General features: G+C 42.3%; 1 protein-coding gene across 6 annotated transcripts in view; it reads left to right on the plus strand.

Annotated features, from left to right (window-relative positions):
* Positions 1–254: 254 nt before the first annotated feature.
* zc3h11a (zinc finger CCCH-type containing 11A) overlaps positions 255–20,789 on the plus strand; it is a 32,249-nt gene continuing 11,714 nt past the window's right edge. Inside the window, exons 1-13 of one of the 6 annotated variants that reach the window (XM_052075100.1) lie at positions 256–361; positions 750–778; positions 1,958–2,030; positions 2,580–2,720; positions 2,801–2,920; positions 5,493–5,616; positions 5,714–5,896; positions 11,286–11,339; positions 11,428–11,598; positions 13,757–13,834; positions 13,936–14,028; positions 17,977–18,036; positions 19,174–19,689. In XM_052075100.1, coding sequence (XP_051931060.1) covers positions 2,667–2,720; positions 2,801–2,920; positions 5,493–5,616; positions 5,714–5,896; positions 11,286–11,339; positions 11,428–11,598; positions 13,757–13,834; positions 13,936–14,028; positions 17,977–18,036; positions 19,174–19,689 — 1,453 coding nt within the window. In that variant the 5' untranslated portion in view covers positions 256–361; positions 750–778; positions 1,958–2,030; positions 2,580–2,666. Of the gene's footprint in view, positions 2,031–2,579; positions 2,721–2,800; positions 2,921–5,492; positions 5,617–5,713; positions 5,897–11,285; positions 11,340–11,427; positions 11,599–13,756; positions 13,835–13,935; positions 14,029–17,976; positions 18,037–19,173; positions 19,690–20,789 lie in introns of all 6 variants that reach the window. The other 5 variants (XM_052075099.1, XM_052075098.1, XM_052075101.1 and 2 more) reach the window with 5 other exon arrangements.

A 20,789-nucleotide genomic window follows, 5' to 3' on the forward strand; every position in this document is an offset into this window, starting at 1 on the left:
ACGTTATGTTGAAATTGTGCACACGTTTGGTACAAGGCAAGCTAAGTTTGAAAGCAATCAAGAAGCTGTTGCGTCCATTGACGAAAAAGAGACTGGCTCACATCTCCTGCCCCATTGATTGACCGAGAAGCACTAAATGGACGTCTTGACAAAGCGGTACTCTTATGTTGTGTGACTGTATTTTAAATAATACATTGATTGTAGCATCCAGCAAAGAAGCTTCCGTTTAAAAAAATCTTTGAATAAAGTTAAAAGCAAAAAAAAAAAAAGTCAGCCGCCATTTTGCCTGTGGCCGAACGCGGCAGCTAAGGATTGTACGACAGTACTTCAATCTCAAACCATTTTTCAAATCAAGAAACTGGTAATTCTCGTGATTTCTATGATTCAAAATTGATAGCTGCATCTGTTTTATGACAGAGCTGGTGTTGGGCGGTTTATTTTTTAAATATCTACATTGAATGTAAGGGTGGATAGAAATGTGTAAGTAGGCCTCTCTTTCCTAGCGCAAACAAACCAATATTGTGCAACGCTAAAGTTGAAAGAACTTTACCGTTTCATAATGAAGTTATTGATATTGTGTCTAACTAGCAACAGTTGATTAAACATTTTGATTATATAAAATTAGTCTTCAGCTAACATTCGACTAATAACAGCGACTTTTCATCAACGCTCGGTTTCGTCGTTTTCACGTGAGTTTCATATATTTTTTATTTTTATTTTTTACAACATACACATCGTGGCCGTTAAAGTCGCCATCTGGATTTAACCAAACCATTAGGTAAGAATCTTCCTTTAGTTAAACGTTCCCGGTTTCTAGTGTGTTTCAAGAGCTTCTCCGTTTCTAAACTGCATTGTGGGAGACTCATAGTCCTGGGATATACCGTAGGTTACGATATTTCAGAAATGTCAAATTATGAGTCTGCGTCAAAAAGGGGGGCCAAGAAGATTGGTGAAATAACATAAATTGATTTAGTAATCGATAAGTGAAACCTGGACATTGGTGGTGGTAAGTGATCATCATGAATCGTGGATTGAGAAAATTTTGTAACTTGACTAGCAATTGTACAGTATATGACAGCATTTTATCAAAGGGCTTTCTGGAGCGAAAATTGAAAGAGACTTGTGCATGCCAATTGATGCCTGATTTGGAATGTTTTCTTATGTTATTTAAAGTGGAACTAAACCAGACAAAAAGTGTTTATTTCAACTACATTTCAGAGGGTAAACGTGGATTGCATTGGATACAACTTTATTGTCAAATATGCATGTATGTTTACAGCACAGATTAAATTTCTTCCCTCTCAACATAAATGGGATTAGTTATTAGGAATATATGAATGTTATGATTTGATAATACAATATGTGAAGTGTTGAGATAGACAAAACAAGTATTTATTTATTGATGTCATACCCTATAGTAAGAATTCGCAAACATGTGCAATAATAACCCCTTCAGTCCTGTGGGGAGTGTTTTTGATTGATTTTTTTTAGGTTTAAATCCATCCTTTGGTCCTTTGCCGTGATCCTTGGAAATGGAAAACATACCTTCCTTTGAGAATACTTGGGCAGAAGACTTTTTCCCCCCATTCAACATTGGTAGATAATACCTGGCCGTTTCCCCTTCTTTGATCATGCAAATGTGTCCCAAGTGTGCAATATTTCATCCAGCCCAAGAAGAGTTGTTTTCGCCATCCTCCAGGCTGCACCTGTGCCCTTTTTGCAACATGAGATTAAGCATTTTTATATCTCTCCCCCCACTAAGATGCAGTTTTTTTATTGTTCATGTTCCACAAATTCTTTAAAAAACAAAATCATTAAAAAAAAAAGGAAACCAAAAAAATCACGAAAAGGACTTGAATCCACCATCAGTGTAGTTAAGCAATCCACCAGCGATAAGTGCCCTGGGCGATCCACACCACCATTTCACTCTTATCTCATGGATCAAGTGTTCCTCCAGGACTTCATACTGAAACAAGGACACACCATCATCAACCTGCAAAAGAGGAAGAGGCTGCCTGTGCCCACCTCAGGTAATTTGCACCAGATAAATGCAAGGCAAACAAAAATATTGTTTTCATTGAGTATATTATGCGGTCAACCTTTTCCTGTTTAGTAATAGGGTGTAATGATAACGGTGATATCGCAATATTAATTTTGTCACAATATTGTTGTCGTCGTCATCATGTTACGATATTAAAAGCAACATAACCCCGTCAAAAAAAAATCATTTTTGTCTGCATCAGCCAAACAGCATTATGAACTACACAGACCATGATACTTTGCACCAATTGACTAAAATGACAAAAATGTCTGGGCAAGCTTATTTTTTGTAACCACTGTTATTTTTGCACAAAAACACAACGTTGTGTTTTTCTTTTCTATCAATATTGTGACTTTTTTTGAGAGTATTGTGAGATTTTTTAAAATATCTACGACTACCCACAATATTGTGATAATCATCGTATCGTGAGGATTCATTTATGACAAGATCGTATCGTATCCATATTTTAGCAATCCAGATGTCTTGAAAATCTGTAATTATATTACAGACTGTACAATGACCTGATCTTTGTTTTCAGGGAGTCCTGTTGGCTTGGAAGAATCAGCTACTGAGTTCAAAAGTCATAGCCAGATTGGTGCCAATCAAAACATAAGCCAGCCTCACAATGCCTAACAATGGAGATGACTGCTACTTCTTTTACTATTCTACCTGCACAAAAGTAAGCAATGTTCAGTATTCAGGTATTGTGATATTCTTGCACTAAAGTCACATAATATTATCTCAAATTTATCCCACAAGGGAGACGACTGCCCTTTCAGGCACTGTGAAGCAGCGATGGGCAATGAGACTGTCTGCAATCTCTGGCAGGAGGGACGTTGCTTCCGCAATGTCTGCAAGTTTCGCCACATGGAGATCACAGTAAGAAGCACTTTAAAAACAATAAAATCAATGAAACGGCGATGACTGCACATTTTGCATGCCTGTACATGCCAGTCTAATACCTAAACATGGTTAATGAATAAAAGTTCATTAACTCGTTCATGTTTTGAGTGAATGTGAACTGAACTTTGTGTATTGTGGCTTCGTGAACGTTTCTGAACAAGCTCATTCTGGGACCAGTGATCGGTTTTTGAATGGCAGTTAATTTTTGTCCAATACCCCTTTGCCACTGCCGCAAAACCATGGGTAAACACGCTTTTTTGAGCAGTGGGAAAGGCTCACTGGCCAGCGTCGATCCGTGTCCACCAGCACGGCATGGGAGGCGGGTTGTGATCGCCTCGGATCGCCTTCGCTTGCAGTTTGAAAGCCTAACACGGGACTTCCCAGTAATTACATAATGACATAGGGCGGTACGTGATGCATCATAACATCGTGCGCCATTGGCCTCGTATATAGCACCCCCCCCCCCCCAATTTCGGCCAAAAATTCACGTCGTCTACGTCATGGGTCCCCAAACTTTTTTGCCCCACTGATCGGTTTACGTCAGACAATATTTTCAGGGACCGGCATTTAAAGTGTGGTGGAAATAATACAACAAAATGATATGGTATGAGCTGCATGAAAACTGGTATTTTCGGAATATAATAATAAACACAAGTAGCGTCTAATCTGGCAATAATCTGATCGCTATGGTAATGTTTAATGCCTTCAAAATACGATACAACGCAAATTCAAAGTGCATGAAAATGATGACTCACCACAGCCCCAAGCTTGATTTTCTGCAACCAAACGGTCCCTTCTCAGGGTAATGGGAGACGATGACACTTCAAGTGTGTGGTTTATGTCCAGTCTACTTCGTAAATTTGTTTTAGTCGCCGTTGCTGCAGAAAACCCCCGCCACACACAGGTAGGATGTCGGAAATAGCAACAGTGCTATTGTGGTGATCTCAGAATACTCAGACATAACTTTAATCCAGTTGTCTCAAACGTACTTTTAAGGCTGCCGTCATTTGCGATCTCCAGCAGTTTTTTTAACTCATTTTGCGAGCTCCGGCGTTTTGTTTTTAGCGTAATCGGTCACGTGACGGAGAAGCATGGCTTGACGTGTGTCAAGCGTGACACAGACGGATGTAACGGAGAATCTGGTAATTTTTCAAAATAAAACATCTTTCTTATTCCGACATAAATAAAACAGAATTAAGGCAAGTTCTTTCTGTGCGTGCCGGTACCGGTCCGCGGACCAGCGGTTGGGGACCACTCGTCTACATTGTCTCGGTAGTAGCAAAGAGTTGATCCTCCGTTGCTTTTCGACCATTTTGAGGACAGTAAAAATAATATATGACAAAATAACTAACACTCGCTTGTTGCTTTGTTTACCACCAAGAAATCTGTCGCACTATCATCTTCGCAACAAGTGACGTAACCAGATGCAAAGTGGTTGGGGGGGGCACAGAATCTCCTTCTGTTGGTCAATGGGAAAGGGACAATACTGTATGCCAATTTGTTGCGTGTCGCCACGTATCACTACTACCCGCTAGTTTCAGTGGGCAAAGGGTACAAGAGTGCCAGGTTTACTCTTACTAATCTACAAGGAGAAAACACGGCTAATCACAAACAAGCCTCAAAAAGGCGGAAAGGGTCTGCTTTCTATTTTGGCCTTTCTCAATCTTGAAAACATTACAATCAGCAGAATGAAAATGCAAGAGACTTGAATTTCACATGATCTTTATTTGCAGGCTTATTTTGAACTTGACGAAAAGAGTAGAATGTTCACCGTGCAGTGACAAATGTGCATGAGGTTATGTTTAGGGTCCTGCTTTTACTTCAAAATGTGTGTTTGGAAAATTGTGCAGGAAAAAAAGTTGGACGCACTCGTGCAACCAGTGCAAAAAGTTAGTCTGGAGCCCTGCCTATATCGGGATTGTAAAGTTTTGCCCGTATCGCACAGCACTTCCTCTCTGACATTGTAATAAAAGCTAAGCATAATTATCTTTGCAAAGATGGGATTTATGTCCCAGCTCCTGTTTTTTTTTCCATAATGAAGTTGTCTGTTAAAGTACTCTCTTGTATAAGACAGCGGAGTGAATCAGGCGAGCCAAACATTTGATGAAAGGAAATTGTTGTTGAAGTATTTTTTTTTCTTCAAAATAACATCTAGCAACAATAAAAGGATGACTAGTCGGTCGGATATGACATAGTTCATTCTGAGCTTACCTTTTTAGTTTCTGAACCATTTTGATTATTTTGAGTAACCACTATTTTGTTAAGAAATAAACCCTAAAGATATGGCTGAGAAATGTTTTTCCGCCTACATTTGAGTAGACCAACATCCTTTCCACAATTATTTGTGTTGTGAAGAGGTTTTCAGAGTGAGTTCTATTGTATTCTTCTTATTTTTATTATTATTATTTTAATCAATCTTCAGCAATTTCAGACAAGCCCATTTTATCTGCATGATTGAAAAAGACTGAAATGTATTGACATCGTAGGAATATAATCAGACCATACTTCTAATATTATTGTATGGTGGTAAACTCTTACGTTAATACAGAAAAATCGGAAGGAAATACCATGTTATTGGGAGACCCATCCAGCCGGCTGCCAGAAGCCCCACTGTGCCTTTTTCCATGAAAAGCCACGTTATGTTGATGGCGTTCTTATCCCACCGGACACAAGTGAGTGTATTCCCAGATACTTTTACATTAGCAAGTGTAAGAGCATTTCAACCCAACCTGTGAAGTTCAGCAAAAATGCCAAATAACATTATCCCAGGTCAAATCGAGAATGAGGAAGAGCAGCATGAAGAGCCACCACCACTGCCAGCCACTCCTCTCCCCACTGCAACTAATCCTCAGTTGAGAGGAGTCATGAAGACAGAAACGCAAGAACCAGTTCCAAGCCCTACCCATCCACCTGTGGTGATTAATCCAGCAGATGATGATGAGGATGAAGATGGTGAGTATTTTTCAAGTGTGTTTCAGTGTAGTTTGAGTTCATTACATCTATAGCCTGTGCGAAAAGAATTGGAATAGCTGGGTCAATTCCTTTTGGTCAGCCGTGGCCAAAAGGTTAAGTTCTTACCTACCACCGTAGTTCAAGATCATCCTCCCGGGCACATGACTGCAGACTCCTTGCACAAGACCCCAAACTGCTCCCTGGGCGCTTATGCAGCAGCCCCCTTCTCCAGAGGATGCCACTAATAGTGCGTGTTTGCTGTGATCGGTCAAATGCAGAGCTCAACTTTTATGTGCAAGTGTACATGGCAGAAAGAGGAACGTTCACTTTCACTTTGTTCTTTTTCTATACTGATGGATTCAGATCAAAAGCTGAATATGAGAAATCATTTCAGAAGTCAGCTGGACTCATGATTTTTACATCTACAGTAGATGTGTTAAACCACTAAGAACAGAACACATTTTGTTGAAGCCACTCACTTTCCATGTGAGCAAACGTATTTGTCCCACCCACTTTTACTGGAGCAAGCCCCTCAATCTCAGCTGTTATATTGGGGTTTGACTGATTTGCTAGGCCGACAGATTCTAGTACCGGTATTCTATTGCGATATGAACGTGCAGCCTACCAAAAGAAAGAGGAGACTCACTCTTCGTTCAGCTGTTCATTGTCAGTTGGCATTAAAAAATAGCTACATTTAATCAGATTTCTGTTTTCTCATTGGGAAAAAAATGGAGAAAAATACCTTTTTCCAAAAAAACAAGCATTTCAAGCCTGGCACCACTATTTCTCTGGGCTCTATTGAACTGATGAACTATGAACAGAAGTGAAACACTTGAGTTCAACGAGTGTGTGGATTAGGGATGTGAATCTCAGCACTGAGGACGATTCGATACACATCACGATCCACTGCCAGCGATGCGATACTTAAACGATACATGGAATTTTCTGGCGATACGATGCGATACGTTTCACCGTCGTCACAATGCGATACGATTCGATACACATTAAGTTCAAATCAATGCGATCCGATACGATACAATGCAATTTGTTGCGATATTGTGCAATTACCGTATTTTCATGACTATAAGGCGCTATTAAAAGTCTAAAATTTTCTCCAAAATGGACAGGACGCCTTATAATGCGATGCGTCTTTTATATGAGCCGAGTTCCAAAATCTGGCTGAGACTCGACACGCTGTTTATATAGAGAAAAGGCGGAAGTGAGGTCGGCCAATCAGTGAAGTGCGGGGAAGAGGTCGGCCAATCAGTGAAGCGCGTCCGCGCACTTATATGTAAATTTGGAGAGAGAGAAAATGTGTACGTGAGTGACGACACGCACGCATGCGTAGAAGAGGTCGGCCAATCAGTGAAGCGCGTCCGCGCACTTATATGTAAATTTGGAGAGAGAGAAAATGTGTACGTGAGTGACGACACGCACGCATGCGGAGAAGCGGTCGGCCAATCAGTGAAGTGCGTCCGCGCACTTATATGTAAATTATGGAGAGAGAGAAATGTAAATATATGAAGAGAGGTGGATGTGAGTGAGGACAGGCACGCAGGGGGTGGGTCCGGCAATGAGTGAAGGGTGGGCGTGTAAGGCACGCCTCTAGCAGGTACCAGCACATGTATAAAATGTGAGTATGTGCATTATTGCAAAACAACTTCGGTTTTGGTTTTCAAGAACCCCCGAAAATGAGTTCCACAAAGAGACACGCCTACGAAGCGCAATTCAAACTCCAAGCCATCGGTTATGCAGTGAAACATGGGAATCGAGCAGCCGCCAGAGAATTTAATATCAACGAATCCATGGTTCGCAAATGGAGGAAGCAGGAGAACGAGCTTCGCCAAGTCAAAAAGACCAAGCGCAGTTTCCGTGGAAATAAGGCGAGGTGGCCAGAGTTGGAAGACCAACTGGAGCGGTGGATTCTTGATCAAAGAACAGCCGGCAGAAGCGTCTCCACGGTCACCATTCGACTAAGGGCGAAAACGTTAGCCGAAGAATTGAAAATTGAACATTTTCAAGGAGGTCCGTCTTGGTGCTTTCGCTTTATGAAACGGCGCCATCTATCTATGAGAGTGAAGACGACCGTGGCTCAGCAACTTCCAGCGGACTACAAAGAAAAGCTGGCCGATTTCCGCACCTACTGCAGTAAAAAGATTGTCGACAAACGCATCCAGCCTAACCACATTACCAACATGGACGAGGTCCCGCTGACTTTCGACATCCCGGTGAACCACACTGTGGAGAAGAAGGGGACCAGCACGGTTGCGATACGCACAACGGGGCACGAGAAGTCAGCTTTCACTGTCGTTCTTGCTTGTCATGCTAACGGACAGAAACTGCCACCTATGGTGATTTTCAAGCGAAAGACGCTGCCGAAAGAAAAGTTTCCAGCCGGCGTCATCGTGAAAGCAAACCAAAAGGGCTGGATGGACGAGGAGAAAATGAGAGAGTGGCTAAGTGAGGTGTATGTTAAGAGACCGGATGGCTTTTTCCATGCCTCGCCGTCACTCTTGATTTGCGACTCTATGCGTGCCCATCTCACACCAGCGGTGAAAGACAAAGTCAAGCAAATGAACTCCGAGCTTGCCGTCATTCCCGGAGGCTTGACGAAAGAACTCCAACCGCTGGACATCGGCATCAACCGGGCGTTCAAGGTGAAGTTGCGAGCAGCATGGGAAAAATGGATGATCGATGGCGAACACAGCTTCACGAAGAGTGGGAGGCAGCCCCGGGCTAGTTACGCCAAGATCTGTGAATGGATTGTAGCTGCTTGGACGAACGTTGCTGCTAGTACAGTTGTTCGAGCTTTTGGCAAAGCCAGCATCATTTCCATGGAGCCACATGACGACGAGAGTGACTCTGACAACGAGGGGGAACCCGGCGGTTTGGATGGATTACCGATACTTGCGCAATTGTTTAATTCGGACACAGAAGATGACGACTTTGATGGCTTTCTGAGTGATGCTTGAGCAAAAAACGTGAGTACCTTGTAAATAAAATACACCCGAACTCAGTTCTGCTTTCGTTGCCTTTTTAAAAACGTGTTTTAGCTTCGAGCTTCAGTGTGTGCTTCAAGCTAACGTGTTAGCGAACGTGTTAGCATGCATGCATGCCGTATGTTTAAGCGTATGTTTTACCACTTTAAAACTGCACCCATTCGTACGGTGCGTCCTGTATATGTGTAAAATACAGAAATGTCACCCATTAATGAGACTGCGGCCATTGGTACGGTGCGTCGAATAGTCGTGAAAATACGGTAAACATGATGCAAATAAGCAAAGAAAAAGCTTTTAAAAAGATGGAATTCAGTATGGTATTACAAAAAGGATACCACTTTATTCCTTATAAAGAGTAGAACTTGTAAAACAACTTATTTAAGCCCTTTCACAATTGGGTTTTGTGCAAAGAAAATGGAAACAATTTGGCACCTGAGACTCACAGCTGTTGCTATAGTGTAAACACAAACAGACTATTCTCACTGAGTGTCTTATATGAAATATAATAATATATATATGAATCTATAGCGCAAGATGTCCACCCGTCCACTGTAAGTGCAACTCTTTGCGCACTGTTCAGCGACACAGTAATCTCACTTCTCACTTTGTTGTACACATCGGGAATATGTTTGTAAGTGAACACAGACCTGTCTGGTATTTTATACCTGGGTTCCAAAACGTGCACGAGCTGTCTGAAACCCTCGTTGTCCACCACGCTAAGGCTGGAGGTCTTTGCATATGAAATAAGCAGTGGCCTTAGTTATAGCCATTGCGCGGTCACAGTGAGTTGCAAGGGGACTCCCAAAATAAGAGGCAATTTTTTTCTGATCCTGACCTGGTTTACCAAGAGTTTCTCCGGTGTCCGACGAGGAACTGGGCGTGGAAGTGGGGGAGCGGGAGGGAAACTTGTCGGTGATCTGATGCCATCGTTTTAAGTGGGTCTGCATATTTGTGGTGCTGCCGTTGTATGGCTTCTTAGTGCGACATTCCTTGCAAATTACGGAGGTTTTATCAAGCTTTCCGTCTTTCTTTTCGAAGCCGTAGTATTTCCAAACATAAGATTTGAATGTTGCGGCTGCATTAAATATAGTAGTTTCCTTGCTGCTGCGTGCGCTAACTTCCATAATGTTTCGCTAGTTGTGTACTGCACTGTATGTGACGCACGGCTACCGTCCGTATTCAACACAAAACGCAAAGCAATGATGGTGCATTCATTGCGCCTAGGAAAGGGCAGATATGTGACGTTTAACATGAATAAAACGGCGATTGAATCGGATTTTACCGATACCCATCAATGCATCGTGATGAATCGCGATTTCACCCGTCAATCGCGTCGTACCCAGTGAACGAGACGATGCACTCGGATCGCGCACGTGCGCATCGATGTATCGATTAATATCGATTATTTTCCACACCCTTAGTGTGGATGTGTATGTTTAATGCAAATTTTCAATTTTGTGCACATGCATGCGCGGTCCCGTTCACCAATTTATGGTTTGTTTATTTATTTATTTATTTATTTATTTTGGGTGGTACAAAATGAAGGAATTGCCATGATACCAGGGCACACGAATTCTGGTTTCACTTCGCTAGCCTTTGCAAAGGCACCTTTGCTGTGGTGTGGCTTTTGCATGAGGCAGACTATGTTCGTGTACACGGAGCCCCTATTAATGGCTGCTTGTTGCTTTTGCGTGTAAAATGTCCTGCTGCTTTCAGCAGCTCCATTTCCCTTGTCATGTTCAACGATTTTATCCTCCAAAAGCATTCCTCATGGGTTAATTATTTTGATTTCTCCATCGGTACTGGTTCGAATGCTATTCCACCCGACTCTATGCTAATCCACAACCCTGCCCATGCCCCCCTCCCTCCCACCCCCACTAGCCATTGACACCTGCTGGACAGATTTTAAAATACTCACAGTGCAGACAAGCCTGATCCTTAGTAAGAGGCTGCATCAGACCCTTCTGCAGTCTACGATGCAAAAAAAACATAAGTAAATGGGGTTGGTTGAGACATTTAAGTGGCATAGACAGTAGTAAGTGGCTTTTTTTGACATATTTATACATCATGAGGTATAAAAGAATTAATATTTGGTGGCATAACTCTTACTTGCAGTAAAGGCATCAAGCCTCTGACGCATTGATTTCACCAGAGTGTTCTTAATTTAAAATTCTTTTCCAGGGCTTTACTGTCGCCTTTTTCATTAATTTGTTTCTGAGCGTTTCTCCATTGAGTCTCCTCTTCAGGAGGTGATGTGCATGCTGTTTTGGGATAAGGTTCGATGATTATGTTTGCTATCCCAAAGACATCCTACCCCTCAACCCTAATGATGAATTACTATTTTGCAGTGTGTTTTTCCTATTGTAACATTTTTGTATTTCTGCTACCAGACCAATTCTCTGAGGAAGGAGACGGCCCCTCCCCAAGAAAAAGATGCAGGCCTGGTGAGTTCAACTATAGACACAAATTAAAAACAAATACTGAAATTGTCTCCAGTGTTTATGGGCACAAATTGAAAATGTTTCTTGACAGATGAATCACACAACTTTGGAGTGAGCACCCTGGAGGAGATCCGGCTGAGGAGGGCCCTAAAAGCGGGCATGAATAGAGCTATTCCAAATCAGAGTGCGAATATATCGGTAAACGGCGAGAAAGAAAACAGAATTTCAGCCATCCGACTACCCTTCAATACATCTAATGAAGGTAAGAGTATGTGATGTGTATGTCTCTATTAAAAGATGATTCGATTTGTATATCAATATAATTTACAGTGGAACAATTTAGTTTAATTGGATGCACTCATCTTTTAAATCAAAACTGATTAAACACCCCGACAAAAAAATATTCACGATTCTTTGAGATTAAGTTAGAATGTTTGTGAGTTGGAACTCTATTATCGAGGGTAGCAGTGATAATCTTACAATTTACTCCCAGCGAGTCCCTGGCCGCTGATCAGAAAAGTATGAGAGTCCCATTATGCATTTAGAGAGTCCCAAATTTCGAATTCTGAAATGGTCTACTTATTCAATTGCATATGATAATAACACAAACAACAACATATACTTTAATAATTCTGTAGCAGGCCTGAGGATTTCAGAAATTCACAGTCACCGTTTTTCGGTTCCGTCGGATTACCCAATGGGAAACCACAGTAACTAATTTTGGGTTCCGTATACATTCATCATGGGAACCCTTTTTTCTATTTTGACTGATACTCATGATCAAGAATTCTGAAACTCAAAAGTGTAATGTTTCGAGGCTAAATGTTTGAAAACTATCCATGAACAACGTACTGTAGTGTACTCCAGGTTTATTTAAAAAAATGGATCAAAATATGGTGTAGTCATATGGCATCATGAATACAGCATACCACAAAATCAGAGTGTTTTTTTCCAATCTCACACTACAAAGATTAATTTACTGGTCAGTATTGATGTGGCTTGGCATCCTCTTCCCAAGACGATGCATGTGTAATCTACTATCAATTTGACTCTAATTAGAATCTAAAACACATCATCATGAGTTCTACCAACAGTTAACATTAGCATTACGACACCTTTTGACAGATGCTTTATTCCTAAAGTTACCATGCTACAATCAGTAAATTATACAATAACCAATACAGTTTCATAATATTTTTCATGGCCATTAGCCTATAGATCTAATGACCAACTTGCCTCGTACCGTATCTCGCTCTCGTGTTCTGTGCATACGTCACAGGTGAGTTTAGTGATACGCCCTTCGGACGATTCATACACAAAATTAGACTGGCATTCCCATTTATTAAAAATGTCGTAATTAGTAGACCTTTGTGAGTCTTTTTCGCCGCCATCTCAAACTTTCATTCCCACGATTCCTCAGTTTTCGGACTAAAATGGCAAATGCATGCGCACATTGTTATCTGTTCCGTGCCCCCAACACTGAAAACAAAACAAAAGTAAATTAGAAGAAACACTCACACAACACACCATAAACACCCATACAGAAACAGTGAAATCGCGTTGATCACAGAGGAGAGACTCAATAGTGTACAGTTAACTCATGTGCGGTGTTTATGGTTAAACGATTTTTCGGTAGCGTCAAAATGACGCCACGGAAACGACACGCGACCGGTAACGATCGTTACCGTGAAATCCTCAGGCCGGCCGTAGTTTCTTTTTTTTTGTTTGTTTGTTTCGACTGAGAAATTTCCTTGCGTCTCAAAAACGCACATTATTTGGAAATGTGCGTCCCGCAGGAAAATTATGCGTCTAGGACGCGGGACGCAGAAGTAACGACATGGCTGGAGTAGTACAAATCTTTTATGTTTTAGGTATGAGCTGGATGATTCACGTTGTCTCTGATGCATGCGTTTAATTTACACTATGCAGCATTTGAGATGTCACAGCGCTTCTAAAAAGTATGTTCACTCCTGTGGTTATGCACGGGGACAATATTGCGTTTCCACGGGTCATTTAAAGCCATTGATTTAAAAAAAAAACTCGAAATATTTGGTCGAAAACCGATTTGGTCGAGAACAGAGATGTTCAAAAACCAAGGTTTGACTGTATATCGAGGGTACCATTATTTTTGCCCAAGCCTGTTTGGTTTTTATTAATTTTAATCATTTTGTAATTTCTTTGGACCGCAAAGCAATGACAGATTTTCATTAAGTCATTTTCACTACATTTGTTATCACTTTTGTCAGTTTCATGTTATTTGGGTGGACACGTTCTTTATCGGAGCACTGAATTTAAACCATGAAAAAATAAGACTTGGTTATTATCTTGTCAGAGCATAGACATTTATTTTCATTAGCTAGGTGGTAAAATAGAAACACCGTTGCATCAGTTAAAGTTATTTTTATTTTTCTCAATCCCAGACAAAATTGTCTTTGAAGAAACTTTCAGATCAAGAGTTAGTGTTGCTGATAGGCTTGAGAGGCGTCGGGGCAACACCTGTAAGAATGAATTTTTGCTACATTTTATCAACTTGATCATTGAACTCATACAGAATCTAATGACCTGTCATAAATAACTTAACAATTTATCCCATGTGTAGGTATAAAATATGGGGAGGTTGTTCCTGTGACAAACAGCCTGGCAAAGCGTTTAGGTAGATTTGTGAAAGAAGAACAAACACCCTGTCAGAAAGGTAAGTAAACTGTGACACGTTTGAAGTAGGTCCTAAACAAACTTACCTTTGCTATGTTACCGTAATTTCTCAAGAATAACATGCACCTCGAAAATTGGCCTTTAAAAGCTGACTTTTTTTTCTGGTCATGGATTTTATGGCCCTCCAATTTGCTGCAGAAATGCCTGCCAGCTTTGACTAATTGGCCGTAATTTGTTACGGAAATCACTAAACACTACCTTGTTACTCCTGTAACAGATTTTTACAGACAGTAAATAAATAAATCATGATTCACGTTGTTCAAACAGGTTGAAAATGAGCAATATTACTCGGTAGATAATTGTGACCTGTTTGACAAATGCCACAGAAAACTCAAAAGCATTTTCAGTCAATTTAACAGACCAGTACACTTCAAACCTGGTTACACCCTGAGATAAAGGTTGATACACCCCAAAAACCGGGCACCACATGCTCATAAAATCAATCTGCCATATGCAGTCGGGAATGCACATATATAAATATACCAAGCAACCACTGAGCAGGCGCATGGAACAACTCTTCAGGTCCAGACTCAGGCTTCAACTGGCACCTCAAAGGGACAAAAATGTACATATTCTTGAAATAGAAGTGAGAGAAGCCTTCTCTGCGAAGTTAGAAAGACAATTTCTAATCAGAGGTTGCTTACGACATTACCTATACCTCCGCATACAATACAATGCAATTTTGTATAGCACTTTTGCAACACTTGCAGCTGTAACAAAGAACTTAACAGAACATTTAACATAAAATAATTATACAACAGAACACAACATAAAACATAGACAATAATACAATCATAGCAAGTATTCCCAAGCCATCCTTTGGCTGAGCCGCGACTGTGCACATAGCGAATGTTGTTCTTTTTTGTCAGGCTTGCTGAAAGGTAGCAAACAATTGCAAAAGCTTGCAAACATTTTTACTTGTCGCAAAGAAAAACTGTTTGCAACGTTTAAAACTGTTGGTGAATGTCTGGCGAAAGTATTTGCGACATTGAAGGAACCCAAGTGAAGTATCAACATTCAGGTCGTGTGCAAACCCTCACCTAGCTTCGTGGCTCAATGGGCTACGGCCTTAAAGTCTTCAACCAGCCCACATCTCACTGAGACACGACTGCTTGAGAGTGTGTGCACATGTAGCAAATTTTAGTTTTTCCTCAGCGTTCCCAGTAGTTTGCAAAAGATTGCAAACCGTTTTTGTTTTTGGTCTTTTATTTATTTTTGGTCTCAAAGTAATTTTGAACATGTCAAAAAAAGGCAACAAAAACCGTCGCGATTAAAAACTGTTTGGGAACACCTTTTAACCTTTTGCAACCCTTTGGAATCTCAAATGTGCCCTACCCTGATGAAAAAACATTTGCTACGTGTTGCACACACTTGCAAATCTTCCCCGCTCAGTAAAGCCTGTGTCCCACAGAGTGGCGAAAGAAGCAATTTTGGGTTATGTCGGGGGTTGTTGAAGACTGCAAATTTTCGCCAAACATTTTCCAGATGCTCGCCAACAGTTTTAAGGGTTTTTGTTGCAACAAGAAAAGTAGTCAAACCTGGCGAACGTCTCGCACGTTTATCACCTTGAACGGAGCCTGACAAACCCTGACGAGACCGCAACATTCGCTACTTTTGCAAACGGTCGCCCCTCAGTGGGATATGAACTTGAGGAGAAGGCCTTAAGAGACTTAATTTCACCCATACCCCCGGACTGAAGAGGTAGCTTGAATACCTTTTTACAACCTTCTTGCAAGGCCTCTTAACGATTGTCTTTTTCCATTTTAAAAGAATGAAACCATTTGGGTGGTGGAGCGTGGTTCCATCTTGGCGTATAAATACCTGGGTTTTCCAATTCAGGCTGGTCAGTCACAACCAAGTCTTGTTGCATGAACTGATAAGCCTTCTCAGGTGAGAGGTGAAACGTCTTCTAAGACAACCAGAGCAGTCCAGTTGTGATCGATCCAATGCGCTCTGAAAGAAATTACCTGGATGAATGAGAATATCCACAAGCGTACATGTAATATTGGAATGAAAGTACATCTTTCTCAGACCCCCTGGTTACCAGTAAATGTCTGTACAATGTGACAAATTCTCGTAATTTTATGAGTTCTTGTATATATTACTCCCCTTGATTTTGTATGGGCAGGGTGATAATGATAAAATAAGATATCCTTTATTCGTCCCACACTGGGGAAATTTACAGCCTCCAGCAGCAAGAATGTGGATAGAAAGAAAAAAAAACAACAAACACTGTTCAATTAAGTACAATATAAATACTAAATGGATAAATCACAGTGCTATTCACAATTGTTTTTCACATCATTTAATTATTATTATTGTTGTTATTTTTATTCACCAGCCTGACAGCAGTTGGTAGGAACGAGCGTCGGTATCTCTCCTTCTTGGGTGTAACAGTCTCTGGCTGAAGGAGCTACTGTTGAGGAATGGGAGCTGTCAATTTGCTCTTGGCCCTTCCTTGGTTACAGATTCTTTTATCTCTCTATAAGGTGGAAGAAGACCCAACACCACGTAGTCTTTTCTTCAGTTTATCGCAACGCAACACGAATCGATTCGGGCTCCTGTGAGTCTCCCCGAAGAAACACATACATGAGATTATATAGAGACAATATGATAATGAGAGGCGGGGAGGTACGCCTCTCATGCAAATCCCGAAACAAAGAAAGTAACATGTCATCTGACCCGGTGTGGCCGGAGGAAGCCAGGAGCGGTGAGGTGAGACCAGACCACCACTATCCCCCATTTGGTGCGATGGCAGGAACACAGACACCTGAGATAACAGCTCCTCTAAAACATGTCCCGTGGAGGGGGGCCCCAGAAGTGGTGGGGGTCGAGGGCACTAAAGTTGATTGTAATAACATTGAGCAGGAAATACCTTCAACCGCATTTGTACATTGTTTCTTTCAGTGTCTGAACAAACACAACCAACAGGAAGGAACAACACCATAACCAAGTAAAAAGCAGAATTAAGGAAGATCAAGCAAAGTTCGATTTTGATATGATGACAAAGTATAGACCACTGCTGCTGGTCACAGATCTTGAGATTAGGGTTCCTCTTTGAGGGCACTTGAGAGCCTTCAGGGACTTTTATGAGGAAGTGGAGGCAATAAAAACCCTTGGGGGGCTGTTAATTAACCAGAGGGAAATGGGCTCTAACTTCAAAGTACATTCTTTGTTTTAACTACTTCAGCAGATGTTCAGGAGAGAGACTAGTGTCAATAGTTCTCATACCAAGATGAAATTCAACAATGTTCTACTACTACTTCTAGCGGAATAATTCCTTAACACTACCTAGTGCTGTCAGGGTGGGAGGGACTGTCCATCATAGCTTTTAGCTTAGTTAGCATCCTTCTGTTGCCCGCCTTCTCCAGAGTGTCAATGGAGCAGCCCAGGACAGAACTGGCCTTCCAGTCGCTCCAGTCTCTTACTTGCCCGGGCTGAGATGCTGCCTGACCAGCAGACAATGCAGTAATGGATGGCCGAGGCCACCACCGAGTTATAGAAAGTCTTAAGGAGCGACCCCTGAACCCCAAAAGACCTCAGCTTCCTGAGTAGGAAGAGTCGGCTCTGTCCTTTCCTAATCAGGGTGTCCGTGTTTGTAGACCAGTCCAGTTTGTTGTTCAGAAGAACACCTCGGTACTTGTAGGAGGTCACCCTCTCTATGTCCATACCCTGGATGTTCCGAGGTGTAGAGGATGAACAGCCAGAACAGAACACAGATGGAGCCAGAACAGTCCCCTGTGGCGCTCAAGTGCTGCAGAGAAGCCTGTCCAACTCACAGCTCTGCAACCTCCGAATAATAATAAGAATAATGCATGTTATTCTCGACATTACAATATGCATTTTGATGCTGCTAAACGAAAAGGCAATGATTTGTGTATTGTATCATGACTCTGAAAAGATTTGCTGGCTTTTTGCTTCATTATAGGAATGAAGTCATTGATTGAAAGACTTAGATTGCCTGCTGCTGTTGCAGTAAATAAAGCAGGTAAAAAATATGAAGTGGACAAAACATTATCTTCTCCTTTGGCTCTGTTCTGTAATGTACTCAGATTTCATGAACCAAAGAGATGGATAAACCTCTTTCCCCTGCGCCCTTTGTATTTCCATCTAAGATATTGCAGCCATAAGCATCATTTGGGTGTAACTTCACACTAGAATAAAGCAAACACACAACTTGGCTTTTTTCCCCTTCCAACTAGTTCTGATTGAGCTGTAGGAAATTCCCTGCCATCCATGACTTAATATCTGAAATACAATTTAAAAGAGTATCAATAGGCCCCGTGTTGTCGAGAGGCACGGCAATGTACAGTTGTGTATCATCAGCGTAGCTGTGGAAGCTTCCCCAAGCGGAAGCATGTAAAGATGAAAAAATATTGGGCCTAAGATTGAGCCTTGAGGAACCCCACATTAAAAGAATTTTACTGCTGCAAATATGTACAAAAATACACATTTTCTTGTACACATGGCACTTTCTGGTCCTCCATCTTACTAAGGTGCGACTTCTCTGTTTTAAAATTTGAGCTCAGACTCATTCTCAAAACCCCGTTCTGATTTAATTTGAAATTCTAGTTCATGTACGCTATTTTAAACTAAGAAGAATAACTTTTCAGTAGTCTATCCATTTTCCGAACCGCTTGATCCTCACTAGGGTCGCACAGGGTGCTGGAGCCTATCCCAGCTCTTCGGGCAGTAGGCGGGGGACACCCTGAATCAGTTGCCAGCCAATCGCACAGAGACGAACAACCATCAACGCCCACACTCACACCAAGGGACAATTTAGAGCGTCCAATCAGCCTGCCATGCATGTTTTTGGAATGTGGGAGGAAACTGGAGCACCCGGAGAAAACCCACGCAGGCCCGGGGAGAACATGCAAACTCCACACAGGGAGGCCGGAGCTGGAATCATGATGAGCTAATCAATCCTCTACTGCCGATGTCTCTAATATTTTGTCCAGACATTGTAAGCTAGCCATCTAAGTTTGTGTTGTGTTAGTGTGGTCATCTTTTGAGGGACGTGAATTTGGGGGCCTTTAATGCTGATAAGGTTGATTACCCCTGAAGCCTGAGTCGATTGTGGTTTTCCTTCTTAAAGAATGCTTCATTATGTTTGTTTTGTCAACAGAAGAGGGCAGCGCAGTATCAAAGAGCACACCCAAGCAAATTCGCATCAAAACTCTGGAGGAAATAAGAATGGAAAAAGCAGCTAAGTCTCATAGCCACAAGGACTGTCTTCCTCCTATGAATACAGAAAACACTGTCACAAAGACGTCACCCATCCAGACACCCAAGGCTGTAAAGCGAACAAGTTATACCAAGGATCACTCTATTGACCACAACAAACCCCCCAACGAAATACTCCACGCAAAGAAAAGAAAAGAAAAGGATCAGCAGGAGCAGAACCTCAGTCATAAGAATTTCAAACCAACAGCTGACAAAGTCCCTGGCAAATATCAACCAGATCCAGTGGTGCCATTCCCTGATTCCCCAAAAGTAGGGGAGGTTCGAGTGAAGACCTTGGAGGAAATCCTCAAGGAGAAGGCAGCCCGAATTCAGTCTGATGAAGTCAAGAGTCCAAAAACAGAAGAGAATGGTGCTAAGAAGCCACGATTGCAGCAAAATGATAAACTGACCTCTCACGGTAAGATATTTTACAATGTCGACGACACAATAAACACGAGTAGTCATTTTAGTTTGGACATGGGAAAAGCTCTGCCGGAGGTGGGAGTTGAAACTCTTTCTGACAGGGGATTCCGCCAGACGCTCCCAACAAACCCTCACAATACGTTTGGGTTTGCCAGGACGGTCCGACATCTTTCCCCACCATCGGAGCCTACTCACAACCAGGTGGTGATCAGTTGACAGCTCCGCCCCTCTCTCCACCCGAGTGTCCAAAATATGTGGCCGCAAATCCGATGATACAACCACAAAGTCAATCATTGAACTGCAGCCTAGGGTGTCCTGGTGCCAAGTGCACATACGGACACCCTTATATTTGAACAAGGTGTTCATTATGGACGAGTATACAAGTCCAACAACAAAACACCACTCGAGTTCTGATCGGGGGGCCTTTCCTCCCAATCACGCCCTTCCAGGTTGGCTGTCATTGCCCACGTGAGCATTGAAGTCCCCCAGCAGAACAAGGGAGTCCCCAGCTGAAATACTCTCCAGCACACATTTCCAAGGACTCCAAAAAGGGTGGGTACGCTGAGCTTCTGTTTGGTGCATATGCACAAACAACCCTTCCCTGCAAGAGAGGTGACATTCCACGTCCCTAGAGCTAGCTTCTGAAGCCAAGGATCAGACCGCCAGGGTCCCCGCCTTTGGCTGCTGCCCAGCTCACATTGAACCCAAGCCCTTTGGCCCCTCCCATGGGTGGTGAGCCCATGAGAAGGGGGACCGACGTTGTCTCTTTGGGCTTAGCCCGGCCGGGACCCATGGGTGTAGGCCTGGCCACCAGGCGCTCGCCAATGAGCCCCACCTCCAGACCTGGCTCCAGAGGGAGGCCCCGGTGACCCGCGTCCGGGCATGGGAAACTGACATCCATTAATTTTACTCATCATAAGGGGTCTTTGAGCCGTGCTTCGTCTGGTCCCTCACCTCGAACCTGCCAGCGTCATAAAGCCCCAGATAACTTGGATCCTAGGATCATTGGGACACACAAACCCCTCCACCACGGTAAGGTGACTGCTCACGGAGGGGTACACACACGGAGGCAACCCAAGGAAATACAAAATGTTG

This window comes from Hippocampus zosterae, chromosome 9 (assembly GCF_025434085.1).
Source record: "Hippocampus zosterae strain Florida chromosome 9, ASM2543408v3, whole genome shotgun sequence".
Classification (NCBI taxonomy): Eukaryota; Metazoa; Chordata; class Actinopteri; order Syngnathiformes; family Syngnathidae; genus Hippocampus; species Hippocampus zosterae.